The following is a 20,472-nucleotide window of genomic DNA, read 5'->3' on the forward strand; positions in this document are numbered from 1 at the left end:
ATCTTAACTGGGAGTAGGGTACATGCTGAGCCCTCTCCTCCTGTAAGTCAGGACAAAGACAACTAACTACAAACCCAGAGCACAACCCGTAGATTGAATTTAAGATCGCAGACTTCTGCGCCCAGAATTCACTGACGCTGAGCGTTCCCTCCCTTGCGCGGTTGAGGGCAGAGGAGCGGCAGGATGTGCGCTGGCGGTGTCGGCCCCTAAATCTGCCCTTGGAGTAACCTCCCCGTGGCTTCCGGAAGGAAGAGAGTGGGTGCAGCGCAGAGAACTGGGCTTTGGGGTCTGAGAGCCTCGGCGCTGTCCTTCGTGGCTGAGCGGCCTTCAGGCCAACTCACCTTGTTTCTCCTCGAGAACTGGGGGTCACATTGCCTCCCTGGGGGGAGGTAGAAGCGTCCAGGACTTCGGCAGGTGGCTTATACTTGCGGAACTGGGCGCCTCTTTCGGATGCCTAGGCCAGGATGCGTACACATTCCGGATTTCCTGGGAGCCTGTTCCTTCGCGTGTTGATGGGGGTCTCCTCTGACCCAGCTCGAGGTCTCAAGAGCCCAGCTGACTTGTTTGTCGGGCCTTGGCCAGGCTCACTGGCCAGAGGCGCTGCACGGGGCCCAGTGAACGGCTGCAGGTGGCAGAGAGGAGTCTGAAACCAGGGGTCTGAAGGTGGAGGCCAGGAAACCGTTGTGCAGCGCTTCCCGCGTGGTCGAGGGGTGGCCTGCAGGCCGGCGCCGTATTCACCCTGCCCGCGGTGACTCGGGCGCACGCCCCATCCCACTCACCCACCCACCGCGGGGCCCCGGCGCGCGCCCCAGCCCCTCGCTCCGCCCCGCAGGGCCCGGGGCTGGGGCTGGGAGCCCGGCCCCTTCAGTTCCCGCGCTCAGGTCCCGCCAGGGCCCAGGAAGTGGCCTAGGGCCGCGGCCCTCGCCCCGCCCCACTCCCTCCCGCGCTTATCACCTGCCGGCCGGGCGCGCGCGACCGGGGACGGAGGGCGCGAGGGGAGCGCGCGGGCCGCCGGGCACCGGGTCGCGAGAGGTGAAGCGCGGCTAGGATGGCGGCTGGGGGCCGGGCGCTGCGGCCGCTGCTGCTCCTGCTCTCGGGGCTGCTGGCGCTGGGCCCCGGCGCGCTGGCGGCCAAGCTCAACATCCCCAAGGTGCTGCTGCCCTTCACGCGGGCCACGCGCGTAAACTTCACGCTGGAGGCCTCGGAGGGCTGCTACCGCTGGTGAGGCGCGGCCCGGCGCGGGCCTTGGACGCGGGCGGCCGGGCGGGCGCGCTGCAGGTGCGCGGGCGCGGGGAGATGGCCGCGGCCCCGGGCAGGTCCGGCGGGGCCTGCGGCGCGCGGCCTTCGGGCCCGGCCGGCGCCGGGAGGCGGGGAGCCGCGCTCCCCCGCAGGCCCGCGCAGCAGGTGCGCCGGCGCGCGCTCTCGGGCCCTGGGTTGGCGGCCGATCGGCCACTGCCCCGGCTACTGGCCACTCGTGACCCGGCGGCGTGCGCGCGGGTCGCCGCCACTGCGCATGGCGCCGCCCGGGCCTCGGCGGGCTCGGGCAGGAGGGGGCCTGCCGGGGCGCGGGGGTGCGGCCGGGAGCCCAGCGGTAGGCTGGACTCGCGGAGGGCGTCTGGCGGGCGCTGCTGAGGGTCTCCGAAGGCCTGTCGGTCCGGGCCTTCCGGAGGGACCCTCTGCTGGTGGAGAGGGTCGCAGAGGAGAGCTGCCGGCCCGGGATGCGCGTCCACGTGGTCGCACCCCGTTCTCCTTCAGGCTCGGGGAGGGGTAGTTGGCGCCCTGCAGAGCCCTGGGTTGGGGACCCAGGCAGCTCGCTGGAGTTTGTCTGGTGACTCGTTCCTGGCGCCGGACTGGTGTGGGAACCTGGCTTGTGGGCAAGCCGGGAAGGTGTGCGTGGGAGTTGAGTCAGCAGTGCAGCGTCTTGGGAAGGAATGTAAGCCTTTGATTAGAGATCTTTCGGACAAACCCTTGGTTTTTAACACATGATACACCTACATTGGAGAAAGAAATGGCAACACAGTCCAGTATTCTTGCCTGGAGAATGCCATGGACAGAGGAGCCTGGTGGGCTACAGTCCATGGGGTCACAAAGACTCAGGCAGGACTTAGCGACTAACACTTACACCTACATTACAGATGAAAGATGCAAAGGAATGATTGGTGATTCACCCCAGGTTGCCCACAGAGCAGGGTTGGCCTGGATTCCTAGCTTGCTGGGGGCTCAGGAATTCTGCACCTTGTGGGGGGTGTGATCTGGGAACCCCAGGAGCTAATGAGACGAGGGGTCCGCCTCACCCCAAGGTGGTTGGGTGATGCGGTCCAGCTGCTCCATCCCTCGGATGGAGAAGAAGGCGGCCTGAAGTGGCCTCCACTCCTATTCCTAGCGGGGTGCTGAGTGCTGGGTGTGGCCGAGGCTCTACCACACCTCCCTGCCACCTTGCTGGAGATGAAAGGGAGGGGTGCCGCCCACTGCTACACCCTGCTCCTTCCTTTGGTTGCCTGTTTCCAGGCTAGACTGTAACAGGTCTGATCGCATTACAGAGTCCAGCGTGTGTTAAGTCTGTGGGGCCAGTAGTGCGTGCACATCGACAGAGCATGCTGCTGGGGCTCCGACTGCTTTCTCCTGAGTCACTTGAGTCGTCTCCGACTCTTTGCAACCCCATGGACTGTAGCACGCCAGGCGCCTCTGTCCATGGCATTCTCCAGGCAGCAAGGCTCAAGTGGGTTGCCAAACCCTCCTCCAGGGGATCTTCCCAACCCAGGGCTTGAACCAGCATCTCTTGCATCTCCTGCATTGCAGGCAGATTCTTTACCCACGGAGCCCCCATGCATGCATTAATAGTACCTATTTGTTTTCTGAAGGTCTCCTGAAACGACAGTCCAGGTTAGCCAAATGCATTTTTGGGCTAGTGCCTGCTGCACCTGGTGGGTCGTGTTTCTGGCTTGGTATCAGAGGCTGATCTTCGCTCTAACTTCTCTACATCCTTGTCCAGGGCTCTGACTGGTGTTGGTGGATCAGCTGTCAGGCCAGACTTCGCCTGAGACTGTGCTCATTCTCTGGTTGAGGATGTCTCTTCTCTTGATATGAGGGCAAGGAAAAGGAAGCCGACTATTACAAACAGCTGGCTTCAAACGAACCCCCTTGGATGTCCTTGTGTGCTACTTCCTGAGATTCTAGAGCTGTGTTTTTTGTTTTTGAAGTAACAACTGTTTTGTTTTTTTTTTCCCCCTAACTGCTTTTTTTGGAAAAACTGATGGATTTTAATTTACCTATCTAGCTTCTTAGGAGAAAGGGGGAAAACAGCAACAACAAAATTCCTAATCTCTGATGCATCAGAGGAGTGCTAAGTACCTTATAACTTGTTTTGAATCTGATCCATAGTTTTTTTAGCTTAAGTGTCTTAAGTGTCTCGGAGGTGTTTGGTGCTGTGATTTCTCCCTTAACGTCACGGGAAAATCTTGTTCTTCAAGCGTTGGAAATGTTTATTTTCAGTCCACTCTTCCTAGTCCAGTCAGGTGTTGTTTTTAGTTTTTGAAGAGTCTCTTCTGGAACTTTTAAGAGTGGGTGTGCAGGCAAGCTTTCTATCCGCCTTCTTCTTCACCAAGGAGGTCACTGTGAAGTCTGTGAGGTGGAGAACAGAGAACGTGAGAATGCCCCTGGACCCTGGGGGAGTTTTTGCTCAGCCTTTGAATTTTCAGCCCAGCTCCCAGTTTTCTGGATCATTGCATACCTGAGCCAGAGGCTTTAAGTTTACTTTTCCTGTTTCTTGATTTTATAGCATCAAATACTCAGGCAATTTTAAGGTGAGGAGAACTGTAGAGATTATCAAGTCAAAACTGTTCACATGTCAGTGCAAGCCTCGGGAGGGAGGTGCTCTGGGGGACTGAGTGGTGGTTTCCATCGAGCAAGAGCCCACAGAAGGGGACAGGGGACAGGGAATGGTGCCTTCTGACCCATGCTCTTTGGGGATGTGCAGCCTCTGGCTAATTGGCCAGACCTGACTGAACCCCTCCCATCACACCAGTATTGCTGGTTTTGTGACAAGTTCCTGATTCTTTTTTGATATTTCATGTTATTGCTTGGGTGCTTGCTCAGTCGGAGAGTCGTGTCCAGCTGTTAATGACTCCATGGACTGTAGCGTGCCAGGCTCCTCTGCCCATGGGATTTCCCAGGCAAGAGTACTGGAGTGGGTTGCTGAGCTGGTGACCCTGGCTGTGGCCCTCCCACCCAACCCGGCCCACGGGTCCTGGCCCCCCCATGGGTGCTCGGGTCCCCCCTCCCGCACCCACAGAAGGAGGTGACGGCAAGTGTGTTTACCGAGTGGACCTGCTTCCCTTCCTGTCCCTGACCCTCACCCCACTCTGCTCTTGTGGTGACTTCCGCCCTGTGAGCTCTGCCTCCGTGTGTGTGTGTGTGTGTGTGTGTGTTGGGGGGACGGTTAGGCAGTGGGTGGAGGGGGGCTGTGTCTTCCTCTGCCCCCACCCACCTCTTCTTTGCAAAACCATCACTTCTCCTTTTTCCACTCCTGACCTCCCCTGTCCTTGGGTTCCCATGTCCGGTTAGACACCCTGAAGATAAATTTCATTTCTGGCACCAACATGTTTCTATTTTTTTTTCTTTTTTTTTTTTTAATTGGTGAAATACACATATCATTAAAGTAACCGTCTTTGAGTGTCCAGCTCAGTGACATCAGCTACATTCACGTTGTTGAGCAGCCGTCTCCGCCATCATCTCCAGAACTTTTTCATCTTCCCAAACTGAGACTGAGTCCCGGTCCGCTAACGCTCCTCCCCGCCTCCAGCCCTGACTTCCACAGTCTGTGTCCTTAACACCAGGTGATGTCAGCCTGTTTCCTTCCTCACCCCATCCCTGGAAGTAGCAACAGTGTTTGGACTGATGTTTGTTTTATGTTGCTTCAGATGGATGGCAAACCATATAGGCTTTCTGTTTACACTGCTGATAGACAGTTTCCTCTTTAAGTACTTCTGCAGGACTCCCCTGCTGGTCCAGTGGTTAGGACTTGCACTTTCACTGCAGGGTGTGGGTTAGATCCCTGGTTGGGGGAACCAAGATCCCACATGCCTCAGGGCGTGGCCTAAAGGGCGTGGTACTTTAAAACTTTTAAAGTAAATTTTCAATAAAGAAGAATCAATTTTTTTTTTTTTTTTAAAGTAGGATAACGATAGGAGGGTAACTTGGATATAACTGGATGTAGAAAGAGAGGGGCTGCACACCGGGGAAGGCGCCAGCGTCCAGGCAGCCGCCACAGTGAGTGGGCGGCCAGACACCCAGGTCCGAAGGCAGGGGCTTGAATACTGCAGGTGGGGGCGGCCAAGGCAGCCAAAGAGCAGAACCAGCTTTTCTGCTCATTCCTTTGCATATTTTGCGTGTTACTCTCCACTCAATCCTGAAAACAAAACACCTCAAGAGTGACCACCCACTGCACAAATAGGGAACTGAGCAGAGCCAAGTTCAAAGCCAGGTCACAGGGACTTCCCCACGGTCCAGTGGTTAAGACTTTGCTTCCCAATGCAGGGGGTGTGGGGTTGATCCCTGGTCGGGGAGCTAGGATCCCACATGCCTCCTGGCCAAAAATGCCCCAAAACATAAAACAGAAGTAATGTTGTAACAAGTTCAATAAAGACTGGGGAAAAAAAAAAGGCCCACTTCAAAAAACAAAAGACAAGTCACAGACTTGTGCCTTCTCAGTCCTGGGATGCCCAGGAAATGTGCCAGGCCTTCTCATCAATGGCTGTTTTACTCAGGTTCCTTCAGGAGGGTTTTCGGAAAGTGGACAGCACACTGAGAAGCAGGATTAAGGATGTAAGTGGGGTCGGGGTAATTGAGGACATGGAGTCGTTTTTCACTGAGGTCTGTCAGGCTGGACGCTCCTGTGTCCAACTACAGGTAGAGGGAGTCTGCTGGCTCTGTCTTGAACAATCTGGGTGCATTTATCACAAGAGGGGAGGGAGGTGTCCAGGTGAGGGGTCTAGAGACCAGCCTCACTGAGGTGTTTCTAGGAATGTATCCTTGGGCAAGTTACATCCCATCCATGCTGTTGTTTCCATGGGTATCATATGGAAGTTTCAGTTGGATTGTTGGGAGGCAAATAAAATATTTGTGCTGTGTTTTGTTCTGTGCCTGACACATAATAAGCACATAAGAAATGACATTTTTTTTCTTTTTTAAAAAATATAGTACCAATAGTTTGAATGAAATGAGACAACATGTCTTGAAGAATTCAATTGGGGTTTCACTTGGCTAGGCTCTTCTGAGAAGGCAACGGCACCCCACTCCAGTACTCTTGCCTGTAAAATCCCATGGACGGAGGAGCCTGGTGGGCTACAATCTATGGGGTCACTAAGAGTCGGACACGACTGAGTGACTTCACTTTCACTTTTCACTTTCATGCATTGGAGAAGGAAATGGCAACCCACTCCAGTGTTCTTGCCTGGAGAATCCCAGGGACAGGGGAGCCTGCTGGGCTGCCGTCTATGGGGTCGCACAGAGTCGGACACGACTGAAGTGACTTAGCAGTAGCAGCAGCAGACTCTTCTGAGTTGCCTGCATGTGACAGGAAACTCAAACTACAATAGTTTAAATAAAGTTTAAATAAACTTTGAAGTTATGTAAAGTTTAAATAAACACTGTTTTGGCAGAGTTTATTTCAGGCTGCACACAGGGCTCAGTGAGGTCAGCAGAGCCTGGTCTGAGGTCCTAGGTCTGGACCTCTGCCTGGGGCTCCCTAGACAGCAGTTCCAGCCCTGCAAACCCCATGGGGGCTGGTGAGGCACACCCTGGGTCTGGACCCCTCCAGCTCAGGGTTCACAGTGCTGACTGACCAGGCCTCCCAGTGTCCCAGGAGCATGGGTACCCAGAACCTCATGGTCTGAGGGTGGAGAAGAGCAGCACCCACAGAAAAGCTGGGTGCTGTTACTGAGGAGGGGGCGGAGGCTGGGCAGCCAAAACCCAACACGGGTCCCCTGCAGGAATGACACCACGTGTGCACGTTTACCCGGCTCTGTGTGTGTGTGTGGGGTGGGGGTGGGGTGGGGATGGCATGTATACCCTGGGTTTGCTCAGCTGGGGCCCTTGACGGGAGCTGCTGTGATCTGGCAGGGGGCGGGGGTGGTCTTGCTGGAATGTGGGTGAGAAATTCTGGAGGAAAAGAAGCAACACTGCCGCAGGCCACCAGCACTGCACCCCAGGCTCCCCCAGCCGTGGGGTGCCCCGCCCTGCTCCTGTGCAGGACTTGGGGGAGGACAGCACTGCACCCCAGGCTCCCCAGCCGTGGCATGCCCCCGCCCCGCTCCTGTGCAGGACTTGGGGGAGGACAGCACTGCACCCCAGGCTCCCCCAGCCGTGGGGTGCCCTGCCCCGCTCCTGTGCAGGACTTGGGGGAGGGTTCTCAGAACACCTTGTCCACTTAGGATATTTGGGAAAATTAAGTTTATAGTCACAGACCTTCTCAGAAAGAAAACTGCAAGCCCGAGTTGCCTCACTTGTAAATTCTGTGAAACATTTAAGGAGGAAATAGTACAAATCCTTTATAAACTCTTTCAGGAAAGAGAGGAAGAACAGTCATTTACTAGCTTATTTTTATGAGGCCAACATTACATTGATTGCAAACCAGGCACAAATATTACAAGACAAAGAAATTCACAGACCCAGAGTTCAAGATTCCTTAACAAAATAGCAAATCAAATCCAGAAAAATATAAAAAGAGTAATGTATTATGACCAACTGGGGCTGGTTCCCAGGAATGCAAGGTTGGTTTAATACTAACCAATCAGTGTAATTGCTTGACCGACAATAAACAATTCTTCTATCAACCAAATGAAGAAGAAAAGCCATATAATGGTCTCAATATGTGCAGAGCATTCAAGAGTCACTTATGATAGAAAATGCGGCAAATTTGGAGTAGAAGAGACTCCATAACAAAATGAAATGAAAGTGTTAGTTTCTCAGTCGTGTCCAAATCTTTGCGACCCCATGGACTGTAGCCCACCAGGCTCTCTCTCTGTAGAATTGTCCAGGCAAGAATACTGGACTGAATTGCCATTTCCTTCTCCAGGGGATCTTCCTGACCTAGGGATTGAACCCAGGTCTCCCGCAATACAGGCAGATTCTTTACCATCTGAGCCTCCAGGGAAGCCCGTCGACCTGTTAAAGGGCATCTGTAAAAACTGGCACCAGGGTCTTAGCTGCGTGCAACGGGGGCAAGAAATGAGCACGCCGTGGACTCTGTCTTTCCGCTCTGTCTCCGAGGGAGTCTGACGGGGAGGAGGGTCATGCCTGCCGTGGTCTCGGGGCCTTTGTGCTCTCCTGCGCTTTTGCTGGAATGCCCTTCTTGCGGTTATTCAAGGACCTGGTGGTGGCCCCTCCTGCTCACGCATCCCGCCTGAGCGAGGCTCCCTTCAGCCCCGGGTGGAAGCCGCAGCCCTTCCCTCCTGTGTGTCCACAGCCCTGGTTGAGAGCTCACCTTCTCGCACTCATTTGTCTGTTCTTTCCTCCTCCTCCCAAAAAGTAAGCTCCGTGAAGCAGGGGGTTAATGTTTAGCTGGTACTTTGCTGTGTTCCCAGTGCCTCGGCAGTACCTGGAACATTGCACAAAACCCAATAAATATGGATTCGTGAATGAATGAATGAGTTCATTAGGGACCCCACGGAGAACCGGCTGTGGGGTCAGCATAAGCTCAGGGATGGCGGGGGGAGGGGAACTGGGGGGAAGGAGCACTTTGGAGCGGAAGTCAAGCCTCAGGCTCCCGCCAGCCGGGAAACCCACCTCTGACCCGAATGTTTGCGGTCTTTCTGAGGATGTCTGTGTGTGGTTGGTGGTGGGGCCCTGCCAGCCGGGATCAGGGTCAGGCTTCACTCAGGGAAGTGGATGGACAGGTCAGGCATCAGTGATCAGAATCTAGAAAGACCCTTGTTCTCTTCCTCCCTCTAAAAATCAAAAGTTCTTGTGGTTGGAATCTCGCCAAACACCTCAGGGCCACAAGCGCTTCATTTGGGCACCTGCTCCTGGTTCCTGAGTTTGAGAGCTTACTCTGCGAGGCCCTGTGATAAGGTGTCTATCATCCTATCTAATCCACCCCAACCCTTTGCAGCAGGTATCATTTTTCTTCCCATTGTACAGATGCAGAAACGGAAGCCCAGAGAGGTTGACTTGTTTGTTCAAGGTCACACAGCTGGTGTGTGGCAGTGCCCTGCTGTCCTAGGCCTTCACCTTCTCAGCAGAGAAAAGGGCCGTCTTGCCAGCACCGCCTGTGCCTGGGGCCTGGGGAGGGCCTTCCAGCTCCTCCTGCGGGCCTTGGGGCGAGTGAGTGAGCAGGGAGGGTGAGCAGGGAGGGTGGGCAGGCCTGCTGACCTCTGGCTAAGATGCACGGGATGACGGATGGACAGGCTGAAGCAGCTCTCCTTTCTGAGCAGCGGCATCAGTGCGTTTAAATTGGGGCAGGGCCTTCCCTGGTCGTCCAGTGGTTACGCATCTGCCTTCCAGTGCAGGCGACGTGGGTGTGACCTGCTTAGAGAACTAAGGCGCTACGTGCCACGGGTCGACTGCGTCTGTGGGCCGCAGCTAGAGAAAAGCCCGCAGGCTGCAACGAAGGACCTGCAGCCAACATAAAATAAATAGAAAAATTTAAATAATTAAAACAGCAAACAGAAAAACTGGGGGCAGAGGAAGGCTCTTGTGCAGAAAAGCCGTTGAGCCTGAACCTGCTTCTTTGGCAAACACGAGGCTGTATCCAAATGACCTGGCTGTTGGGGCCAGTTCCCACGTGGGCCTCTCAGCCCTCTGCCCCACCGGGCCCTGTCTTCTCTGTCGAGTGCCCGGCCGTGTCTGAGCCCGCAAGGCTCAGGCCGGGGAAGCCGTTGCGGCCCACATGGTGTCTTTCCCTCTTGCCATGCCTTCCTCGCCTGGGTCCTCCCCAAGCAGCGTGGGCACAGTCTGGTTGTTAGCGCTCCGGCCAGCCTTGTGGAGGCTACTCGGTCCTTGTCTGAGATACCCTGGAGACGGCGGCTGATGGACAGACCCCGCCCCTCACAGCTGCCCCAGGAATGCACGCTGGTATTTCCTCCCCAAACTGCAGCCACTCAGCTGCTGTCCCGCGTTGGTTCTTTAATGTCCTGCCTGTACTAGAACTGTTTCCTTCGAAATGACTACCTTTGTGAACACTGGAGATGCTCCTCCGTATTAACACTTAGGAGCTCATACGTTTGATACAGTTGTTTTTCCTGAAACAGTAAAGATGAATGTGTGCTAATTAAAAGACATAAAGACTCAATCCAAACATAGTTCATCTGGGCCTCGCTGCTCTGTGGTGCTGTGTGTTTCTGGGGAAAGCACTCGTGTGGTGTGAGGACTGTCTGATCTGGGCTCACACAGACATAGCTATGACCCCTGGCCCTGCCACTCATGGCTGTGTGCTTTGGGGAAATTACTCAACCTCTCTGAGTCTCAGTTTGGCTTTATCCACACGTGTCTGCTGGAGGGTTAAGTAATCTGACGGATCGAAGGATTTAGCTCTGGGCTTAACACAGGGTAGACAATGCCTTTCATTATCTTCTATGCCCTCCCTATATTGGTCAGGTTCCCCAGAGACCCACAATTAATAGGAGATATATATGTGGCTTCCCAGATGGCGCTAGTGGTAAAGAACCCGCCTGCCAAAGCAGGACACGTAGAGACGTGGGTTCGATCCCTGGGTCGGGAAGATCCCCTGGAGGAGGGCACGGCAACCCACTCCAGTATTCTTGCCTGGAGAATCCCCTGGATGGAGGAGCCTGGTGGGCTATAGTCCACAGGGTCACAAAGAGTCGGACACGACTGAAGTGACTCAGCATAGACGAGCGCGGGCTTTTTGTTCTAGTCAGACCTCAACTGAGTGGGTGAGACCCACCCACACTGGGGAGCGTAATTTCATTTACTGGTCTACTGGTTTAAGTGCTAATCTCATCCCCAAACACCCTCAGACACACCCAGAATAATGTCTGACCCAGTAGCTGGGCACCTCATGTCCTGGCCAGACTGACACGTGAAATGAGCCCCGCATGCCCCCAGCACACTTGTGGTTTTTAAAAGAACTGTGTCTGGATATCTCTGCGTTTGCCACATGCAAGGGGCTCCTGCCTGTCATCCCCCCTTATCTCCACTCTCTCTGCCTGGCTCGGGCTGTCGGGCGATTAACCGTTGTGTCTGTGAAGGATGGCCCGTCCTCCCTGTGTGGAGGAGGTGATTCTTCTCTTGCCAGGTCCCGGAGGCAGCAGCTTTCCAGAACTGCACACACATGGTCAGCTCTTCCCTTCGCAGCCCAGGAGGGAGCCAGCCTCCTCTGTGGGCAGCTCTCAGGGTGACCCAGAGCTCTGAGACGCAGACACGACAGTTCTGAGGGACTGAGACGTGATTCGAACGGCAGGAAACACCCACGTTTGGATTTGGACCCTGTGTCCTGACCCTCTCTGGTCCTCAGAGAGGCCCTAACCAGCCCGTCTTCTCTCCGGGGGCTGTAGAGGCTCAGATGGTAAAGAATCTGCCTGCAACGCGGGAGACCTGGGTTGGACCCCCGGGTGGGGAAGATCCCCTGGAGAAGGCAATGGCACCCCACTCCAGGATTCTTGCCTGGAGAATCCCGTGGACAGAGGAGCCTGGCGGGCTACAGTCCGTGGGGTCACAAAGGGTCACGACTGAGCGACTAACACTTTCACAGCAACACTTCACTCCTCCGTAAAACGAGGGCACAGCAGCTCTCTAGGTTACGTCTAACGTTGACGGGGACATACTGTTATTTAGAAGTTAGAGTAATACAGAAAAGAACAGAGAGTAACACAGTGAACACCATATTCCTAGGTCAGATTGGGCCTTGTCAGCAGTTTGTGTGTTTGGCTAGTTTGGCTTTTTCCGGTAAGGAGACGTTGTGGGTGGAGCTGCAGCCCCCTTTGCTCCCGCTCCTAGTTTTCATCCCCGCCCGCAATCCCCACTCTGAATTTGGGTTCCAGGGGTCCCCTTCCCTTTCGAATCCCTGACGAGCACCTTCTAAAGTGCTTTTTCCACTGACTCACACCAGCCATCTGTGACAGGGACACCCGACACCAGGCCCCTGCTGGGCTCTCTGCTCTTAAAGGCACAGCCAGAGCACACGGGCCTCCAAGCATCCTCCAGGGTAACCGAGAATAACCCTCTGCGGGGGACAGAGACACGCCTCCAGCCTGTCTTAAGCCCTCTAGGTGGTTGGGATGAGCCCGCCAGCTTCAGATGTGGGGTCCTAGAGCCGGGTGAGAGGGGGTGGTGGTGACGGGTGTGTTTTCCAGCACCCCAGCTCCCTGTGAGGGTGGACCGTGGCTCCCTTGCCCTGAGCTCCCCTGTGTGTGGGGGGTGGGTAGCTGCACTGGCTGCTCTGTGTTATCTCCAGGCTGCACCACCGTAAGTGTGAAGAGGAGGGGCTTCTTTAAGAGCCCAGGGAGCCAGACTGGGATTAGACACCATCTGCAGGGCTCTCCTCCCCCTGAAGGCCTGCCCCGGGGCCATTCACTATGTCCAAAATGCAGGGGCCCCCGGGTCATAAGGATGATTGGGATGTTTGGGGTGAAATAATACGTGTCATTAAAATTAAGATCAACCAGTGATCAAACTCTCACCCCCTGCAGTGGAAGTGCAGAGTCTTAACCACTGGGCCTGGGGACTCCCTCCCTATTGCTTTTTAGTAAGGCAACGAGGACATTTTAAATGTGATTTGCTGTGCATTTCTGTTGGACAGGGCAGCTCAGGGCTGTCCCTGTACCTAGCGGAGCCCCGCAGCCCTGGGGGCCCTGGATGAGGGGTGGGGTGCTCCCGGCCAGGCTCAGGGGGCTGCAGGCATCTCAGGGGCCACTCATGGAGGGCCTGGGTGTGGGAGGAGGACTTCAGGCCTCTTGGACTTAAATGAGGGCAGCCTGCTCTTATCTGCGTTGACTTCTTTACTGGGAGAGTGAGATTAATTCACCGCCCTGAGGGAGTGCGGAAAGAGCTTGTCATTCCTGTTCTTGAGGAGCCTGAGATTCGGGGTTGGGGAGGGATTTATAGTGCAGATTCCTGGCTCCCGGGGCCACTGAACAAGAGGCATCCCACATTGTTTCTCAAAGTTAGAAGCAGAAGACGATGAGCAGTCTTACTTTTTTTAAACAGACTCTTAAAAAGAGCAGTTTTAGGTTTATTAAAAAAACTGAGCCCAAATTACAGCAGTTTCCTGTATATACCCCCTCCCCCGCCAGCATCCGCCACCATCAACATCCCCCACCAGATGGTGCATTTGTCTCAACTGATGAGCCTGCGTGTGTGTGTGTGTGTGTGCACACACGTGTTCTGTCGTGACTGACGCTTTGCGAACCCATGAACTGCAGCCCACCAGGCTCCACTGCCCATGGAATTTCCCAGGCAAGATACTGGAGTGCGTAGCCATGACCTTCTCCAGGGGATCGTCCCGACCCAGGGATCAAGCCCAGGTCTCCTGCACGGCAGGCAGATTCTTTACCACTGGCGCCGCTTGGGAAGCTGTACCTGCAGGGACACCTTATTACAATCAGCGTCTGTGTGCCGTTACTGTCCACAGTCGGCACCGATTCATTGTAGCCAGCCAAACGTGTGCGACTGTATCATCAGAGGAGGATCATACAGAATAGTTTTGCTGCCCTAAAAATTCTCTGTGCTCAGCCTATTCATCCCTCACTCCCCTTGTCATTGAACAATTTTTTTAAGTTTGGAACAATTTTAGATTTACAGGAAAGTTACAAAGATAATGCAGAGAGTTCCTCTGTACCTTCACCCAGCTTCGCCTACGGTTACCATCCTTCAGGACCAGGATTGTTGAGAAAGGGAAACAGTAGCCCTGGTACTTGAGTTAACTAGAGTCTAGCTGGCTTGGGTTGCGTCAGGGTGTCCACTGAGCTTCCTTTTTTACCCCTGGGTCCCCTGGATCCAAGCTGCGCCCTCCGTCACATTTGTCTCCTTGGTCTCAGATCTGATCTCTGCGTGTTTCCTGTTCTTGTTTCCATGTCAGATTTTTTTTTCAAAGTGAAGTATAGTTGATTTACAATGTGGTGTTAATTTCCTCATCAGTTTTGTGTCTCTGTGCACATGTGGGGAGGTCTGATGCCCTTTGAAATCACTTGGAACAACACAGCTTCTGCAGTTCTGTGGTGTGGGGCGAGGCTGTGCCCAGGACCTGCTCGCTTCTCCCTGTCGGGGCTCAATGTTTGTTGTCTCCGTTGGTCTCTGAAATGCACTCTTCTCAGGGGATGTCCCTTAGTGCGAGGACCACAGATGCATTTCCCTGGGGGCTTAGACGTTCGTCTCCCTCAGCCTGGGGTGAGGTTCATTCTCAGAGTAGAGGCGCTGCTATATCCTGCTGTGTGCTGCGTGTTCGCGCTGTCTGAGCATCCGTGCTGAGCTTGGAGAGGCTTGCATCGACTTGGAGACGCCTGTTGGGTATATTTCACACCATTGCCTTTTAACAGCAGACTGTACAAGTTTCCTTCTGAGTAACACAGGACACTGAGGCTGCAGGCAGTGAAAGCCCAGGGCAGGGGCAGCAGCCATGCCTTGGGAGTGCCCACTCCCTGCTGGGCACCACAGTGCTGCACGCAGCCCTGGGGACCATGGGTGCCCTTCCCTGGGGCCTCCCCGCCTGGAGCACACGGAGGGCAGTCCTGACTGTGCTCTGAAAAGTGGGGATCAGATTAGAATGTTCACCTGCTCAAGATGGCCCAGGGGCTGGTCATCGTCCTCAGAATAAATCTTAGCTCCTTCCTGTGGCCTCCAATGCCTGCTTGCCCTCTGCACCCCGTGTCCCTGAGCTCAGCACCCCGTCTCCTCTACCTCAGCATCCCCATCTTCCCAACCTCAGCACCTGACCTCAGCATCAACGTCCTGACCTCCCAAGTGGCCGTGCTCACCCGGTACTGCAGCGTCCACTCTGCTCCTCCCCACTCTCCGCATCTCACTCCCCTGGAAACTGCTGCTACACCAGGTCTCAGATGAGAAACCTCACACTAACCCTGGGTGCCTGCTCATCACACTGTCCCTTCAGCCGGTTACTCCAAGGCCCCGAGTCTCCGTGGGAAGTCATGGATTCTGCGGATCCGTCCGTCTGAATGTTTACCTACCCTTCTGCCCACCTTCACGTAACCTTGGCCCTGAGTGTGCTGGGCTGTCGTGCCTGTTGTCTTGGTTCCCGTGGGCAGGCTCTGGGTTTGCAGAGCTTGTTGGGGATGGAGATGACCATCTGGGAAGCTGCCATGTGCCCGACCCAGCCTAGAGATCAGCGGGTACGTGGCCTGTCCTCCTCCCTGAGGGCTGTAGGCACTTTCTCCACTGATAGTTATTTCCAGTTCCAGGGAATTATCCTCTCAGGACTGTTGACCGTAGGGGTGTTTCCAAGTGTCCCGTCTCCTGTAGGATGAGCTCAGGGCGGGCAGAGCCTGTTCCCAGCAGAGGGGCTTGGCCGCCCAGCTCACCCGAGTCTGAAGCTGGCAGAACCTGGCCCCTCTCTCCTGTGAGTCTGGGGCAGACGGAGGCCGTGGCCCTGGCTTCGGGTTGCAGCCCTGCCTCTCCAGCGGCTCCAGGGAGTGTGCTCTTGTCTTCCCGCTGCAGGTCGTCAACCCGGCCGGAGGTGGCCAGCATCGAGCCTCTGGGCCTGGACGAGCAGCAGTGCTCCCGGAGGGCGGTGGTGCAGGCCCGCCTGTCCCAGCCCGCCCGCCTGACCAGCATCATCTTCGCAGAGGACATCGGTAAGGGCTTCCGGGCCTGGCCCTGGCGGGGATGGGGAGGTGGGAGCACCCTACTGAGACCCCGGGCCGCTGGGGCTGTGGAGCTGTGGTTGGGCACACTTCCTCTTCACTTGTTGGGTCGCAGGACGCCTGCAGAGTGGGTGGGGGTCACCAAGTGAGCAGCACCCAGCCCGCTCCCTTCCTGCCAGGGACGTGTCCCGCTTCCCTCCTGTGGAGGGGGGCTTCCATTCTAAGTTGTTATTTGTTACTAAAATAACTCTTAATGATTCAAAATGAAGAGATTTGTGCAGCGTTCACTTCCCCATCTTTAATTTACCATATTATGGTCATAAGGGGCTTCCCAGGGCGCGCTGGGAACCTGCCCTCCACTGCCGGAGATGTAACAGGTTGATCCCTGTGTTGGGAAGATCCCCTGGAGAAGGAATTGGCACCCCACTCCAGGATTCTTGCCTGGAGAATCCCATGGACAGAGGGGCCTGGCGGGCTACAGTCCATGGGGCCGCAAAGAGTGCTCAGAAAGCAGTGAATTTTCCATTGTGCTTCCCCCGCCTAAGATGGCATGAAAAGGTTCCCATTTTGTTGTAGGATTAGTTTTAATGGCTGAGTATCGAGCCTTCCCCGTACTGGATATCCAGACTGTTTTCTGATGTTTGTTTTGTGTTACATAAGAAACTCACGTTACATAAGACAACGATTCTGGGTTCTTTCAGGTGATTTCCTGCCAAGGATGGAGTCCCAGCTTTCCAGGGTCACAGCCTAAGTAAATATTGTTAAGGCTTTAGATAATGAGGCTGAATGACCTTCTCAGAAAGTTAAGCGTGTACAGGTAGTTTTATATGATGCCTGGAGAACAGTCGGAATGATTTTTTATCACAAGTTGTTATGTTTCTGCCCTAGAGGATTCTCCAGGTAACGCCATTCATGTATCTTATTGATGGAGCAAGTAAAAAAGCCTCTGTGGGTGTGCACACACTCTTTTACAGTAGAGTGAGAAGGGCATGGCCACCCACTCCAGTGTTCTTGCCTGGAGGGTCCCACGGACAGGCGAGCCTGGCGGGCCACAGTCCATGGGGTCGCAAAGAGTCGGACACGCCTGAAGCGACTTAGCACACACTTGATAGTGTTACTCGGAAACGGTGTACACACTCGCAGATGCACAAGCTCTGGGTGTAGTTCCTGATCTCAGGGCGGGGACAGGCGTTCAGAGCACCGTCGTCCTTTTGGGTGCGAACTCGTCATACCAGAGCCCTTGTCGGGGAGCTCAGTGGTCACAGCCTGAGCAAGACTAGGAAGTCTAGGAACTGTTTTGCCACAATGTTAAAAACCCATGTGCTCGCTCATTTATTCTGGGCTGCGCTGGGCCTCGGTCGGCCTTTTTTCCAGCTGCGGCGGGCAGTGGCTGCCCTCTGGTCGCTCTGCTCCTGGCCTCTCGGTGCGGTGGCTTCTCTGTTGTGGAGCTCGGGCTCCAGGGCGCGTGAGCTCAGTCGTGGTGGCTCCTGAGCTTAGTGGCCCCGCGGCACGTGGGATCTTCCTGGACCAGGGATCGAACTTGTGTCTCCTGCATTGGCAGGCGGATTCTTGACCACTGAGCCGCCAGGGAAGCCCCTTGCTGCAGCTTTAAATGCTGGTGCCCAGGGTGGAAAAGTACAAGATGGACAATGAATGTGCCCGCAAAGCCCTTACTTCCTGGTCTGGGCTACTCTCAGGCCGAGTGAGCCTCCTAAGGGTGACTTGGTTCTTCCAGCCCTGTTTTTTCGGGGTCGTTGGTCACCCCCAGTCTTTGCCAAAGCGTGAGACCACCCACCCTACGAGGTGCTGGACGGGGTGTGGGCCCCCCACTGCCTGACCACGCACTCCTGCCTGCAGCCACTGGCCAGGTCCTGCGTTGCGACGCCATCGTGGACCTCATCCACGGCATTCAGATCGTCTCCACCACCCGCGAGCTCTACCTGGAGGACGCCCCGCTGGAGCTGAAGATCCAGGCCCTGGACTCAGAAGGTGAGGCCACTGGGCTGTCTGCCCTCCCTTTGCCTGTGGTCGGCTCTCCCCTTGGAGGGGGGCTGCTCTGGCTAGGAGGGTGATCGGCTACAGGTTGGGAGTGCCTCTGAATGGACACCAGGCCCCTGGAGGCAGCAAGGCCACGGCCACGACTCCACAGGGCCTGGAGGTCGGCCCTGCGCCTAGAGGGACCCAGGAGGTGCAGCGTATCTTTGGGAAGCAACAGCATCGTCTGGGCAGTGGTGGGAGCTGAGAGCGGCTCGCAGGGTCAGTGCCGTGACCCGCAGAGGCCTTGAGGGCTGGGCTGGGCTTCCTGGTCCAGACTGCAGATTGTGTGTGTGCGCACACATGCGCGCGTGTGTGTGTGCGCACGCGCGTGTGTGGGCGCGCGCGTGTGTGTGTGCACACGCGTGTGTGTGCTGTGGGCAGTGCATCTATGCTGCCAGCCCCATGCACCGTCCTTCCGTTTGTAAGAGAGCACTGACTTATTCTGGGCTGGGATTCTTCTCACAATGTCTGTTTTGCTGGGTGGCAGACTGCCCCGGCTCTAGCCCGACCTCTTAGTCAGGGAACAAAGGGAGTATTTGTAGGTGGAGGTTTTGTTGAAGAAAGTAGGTCAGGCTCAAAGACATCTTTTCAACAAAGGAGCTTCTAAAACTTGCAGTCCAAGTCAAGTCTCATCTTGTCTTTGAAATCTCCCCTGATTGCTCTAGCCCCTGCTTTTAGAAACACTTTTCCAGATCGCGGTTTCTCGGGCTCGTGGGGTTGACATTTGGGGCAGATAATCCTTTGTGGTGGGGGCTGCCCAGGACACGGCAGGTGGTCAGCAGCGTCCCTGGTCTCTGCCCTGGATGCCAGGGGCACCCCTGAGCTGTGACAACCAAGGCTCTCTCCCAGCCATTGCCAAATGTCCTTTGGGGTCAGAGTCCTATTTTGGAGTGTCTCCAAGCCGTCTTTCCTCTCTGCATCATTCACCTGGTGAGCTGCCCACCTTCTCTGAACTGCCCTCTGATTGGCGAGACTGACATAGTGATGCTCACCTCGTTGGTGAGCAGAGGTGAAGGGTCCCGCCCCGCCTGGTGTGCAGTGGGTGCTCAGTCTGCTAGGTATCAGTGGGGTGGGTTCTGCCTCTGGAGTTCTGCCAGGTACTGGGGTACAGCCGGGCTGGGGGAGCATCTCAGGCTGGGGGTCCACATGTAGGTCGGGCCCCACCTGCACCCCAGCAGGCGCTGTTTGTAATCACACGGCGGGCAAAGGGTGAAGGGTCCACAGGTTGGGGAGCAACCCCAGGGAGCTCAGAGGCGGGGCGTGGAGATCACAGGTCAGGAGAGTTTCTTAGAAGCTGTGATGCTTGAGCCTCGAGAGGTGTGGGGTCTGCCAGGCCGGGACCCTGTTTCATCCTTGAGACTGAAATTGGAGAGGCCACATGCCGTCTCCTGCTGAGTTTTTCCTGGGTGCTGGGGTTTGCGCCAGGGTCTGGGGTCTAATTTTTTGGCCTGAGGCGGTCTGCAGGGTGCCTGTCCTGGGTTCATGGTTTTCTAATCTTTCCCAGCAGCTGGTGCCTGGGCAGCGCTGGGCGGCTCTGGTCCCCCAGACGCCCCACCCCCGTCCTGACACCCAGGCTCTGCTCAGAGCACTTCCCATCTGCTTCTGGATCTCTGCTTTCAGAGGCCGAGCCCTTCGGGTCACAGCCCGCACCCCCGCCTCCCGTGGTATCCTGTCCTGGGGCTCCTGGGGTGGGGTGAGTCCCTCCCTGTGAGACACCCAGCGCTTCCCGGCCCGGCCTTGGGGTGCGGGCGCCTTTCTCTCTGCCTCTGGACAGGGTCGGGATCACGCCATTCCCTGTTTGGCGCTGGACTTCGGTCCAGCAAATGTTCATTAATGTTTGCGTAGTGTTTTCCAGCTGCCCTCCTGAGACCAGGGCGGGGGGTGCCAGCTCCAGAGACGGGGTCCTGGCATTTCTTCGTTCCTGTGAGCACTCGGCACACAGTAGGGCTAATAGACACTTTTGAAACAGACAAGCGCCCAAGCCTGCAAACTCCGGCTGACCGTGTGGGTCCTGCAGCCTGTGCTGCGGGCAGGTGCCCTTGCTCGCTGTCTGCTCTGAGAAGTCGTGCTGAGATCGCTTGCTGTCTCCTGTGGCTTCCTTCCGTCTCCCAGACGTCAGGGCCAGCTCCACGCAGGGCCGTGTGTGCCACAGGGCCCCGGGCTTGATTTAACGCTCCACTGCTGCCGTCTTGAAATTTTAACGCCCCTCTTTTCACCCTTGTGTGTAGTGAGTGGGGTCCGCTGGGACTTGGAGCCTCGGGGACTTGAGATGCCGCTTCCCTGCCCCCTCCCTGCCCCTGGGGTGCCCTGCCTCCTGTGCCCTGTGCCCTGGTGTCCTGAGTCCTGCTGGGTCTCTCCTTCGTGGTCATTGTCCCATGACGACGGCCACCTTCCATCCCCCTGGGCTGGGCGCGGGCACGCCAGGGTGTCTCCGGTGGAGCACAGCTAAGGCCTTTACTGTCCCAGGACCGTCCGGTCCAGCGGCTGCGTTTTGGCCAGAGTGAGCCTCTCACCTGGCCTCTCCCGGCTTCTGAGCACATCTGGGCACAGCTTTAGAGGTTTAGCATGGGGGTCGGGGGGCCGGGAAGGGGAAATGCTGACTCCATTTCCTGGGGCCTGCTCAGCCAGGACGCAGCATGTTGGTTCAGCAGCTGGCAGGAGG

At 56.1% G+C, this 20,472-nt stretch overlaps 1 protein-coding gene across 1 annotated transcript in view; it reads left to right on the plus strand.

The window, feature by feature from the left end:
- Positions 1–917: 917 nt before the first annotated feature.
- NUP210 (nucleoporin 210) overlaps positions 918–20,472 on the plus strand; it is a 91,383-nt gene continuing 71,828 nt past the window's right edge. Inside the window, exons 1-3 of the mRNA XM_086368954.1 lie at positions 918–1,221; positions 15,628–15,764; positions 17,631–17,762. Of these exons, the coding sequence (XP_086225080.1) occupies positions 1,049–1,221; positions 15,628–15,764; positions 17,631–17,762 (442 nt within the window). The 5' untranslated portion in view covers positions 918–1,048. The remainder of the gene's footprint in view (positions 1,222–15,627; positions 15,765–17,630; positions 17,763–20,472) is intronic.

The sequence above is a fragment of the Bos grunniens genome, chromosome 22, assembly GCF_055505025.1.
Source record: "Bos grunniens cultivar Pamir isolate PY7600 chromosome 22, Bosgru_T2T1.0, whole genome shotgun sequence".
Lineage (NCBI taxonomy): Eukaryota > Metazoa > Chordata > Mammalia > Artiodactyla > Bovidae > Bos > Bos grunniens.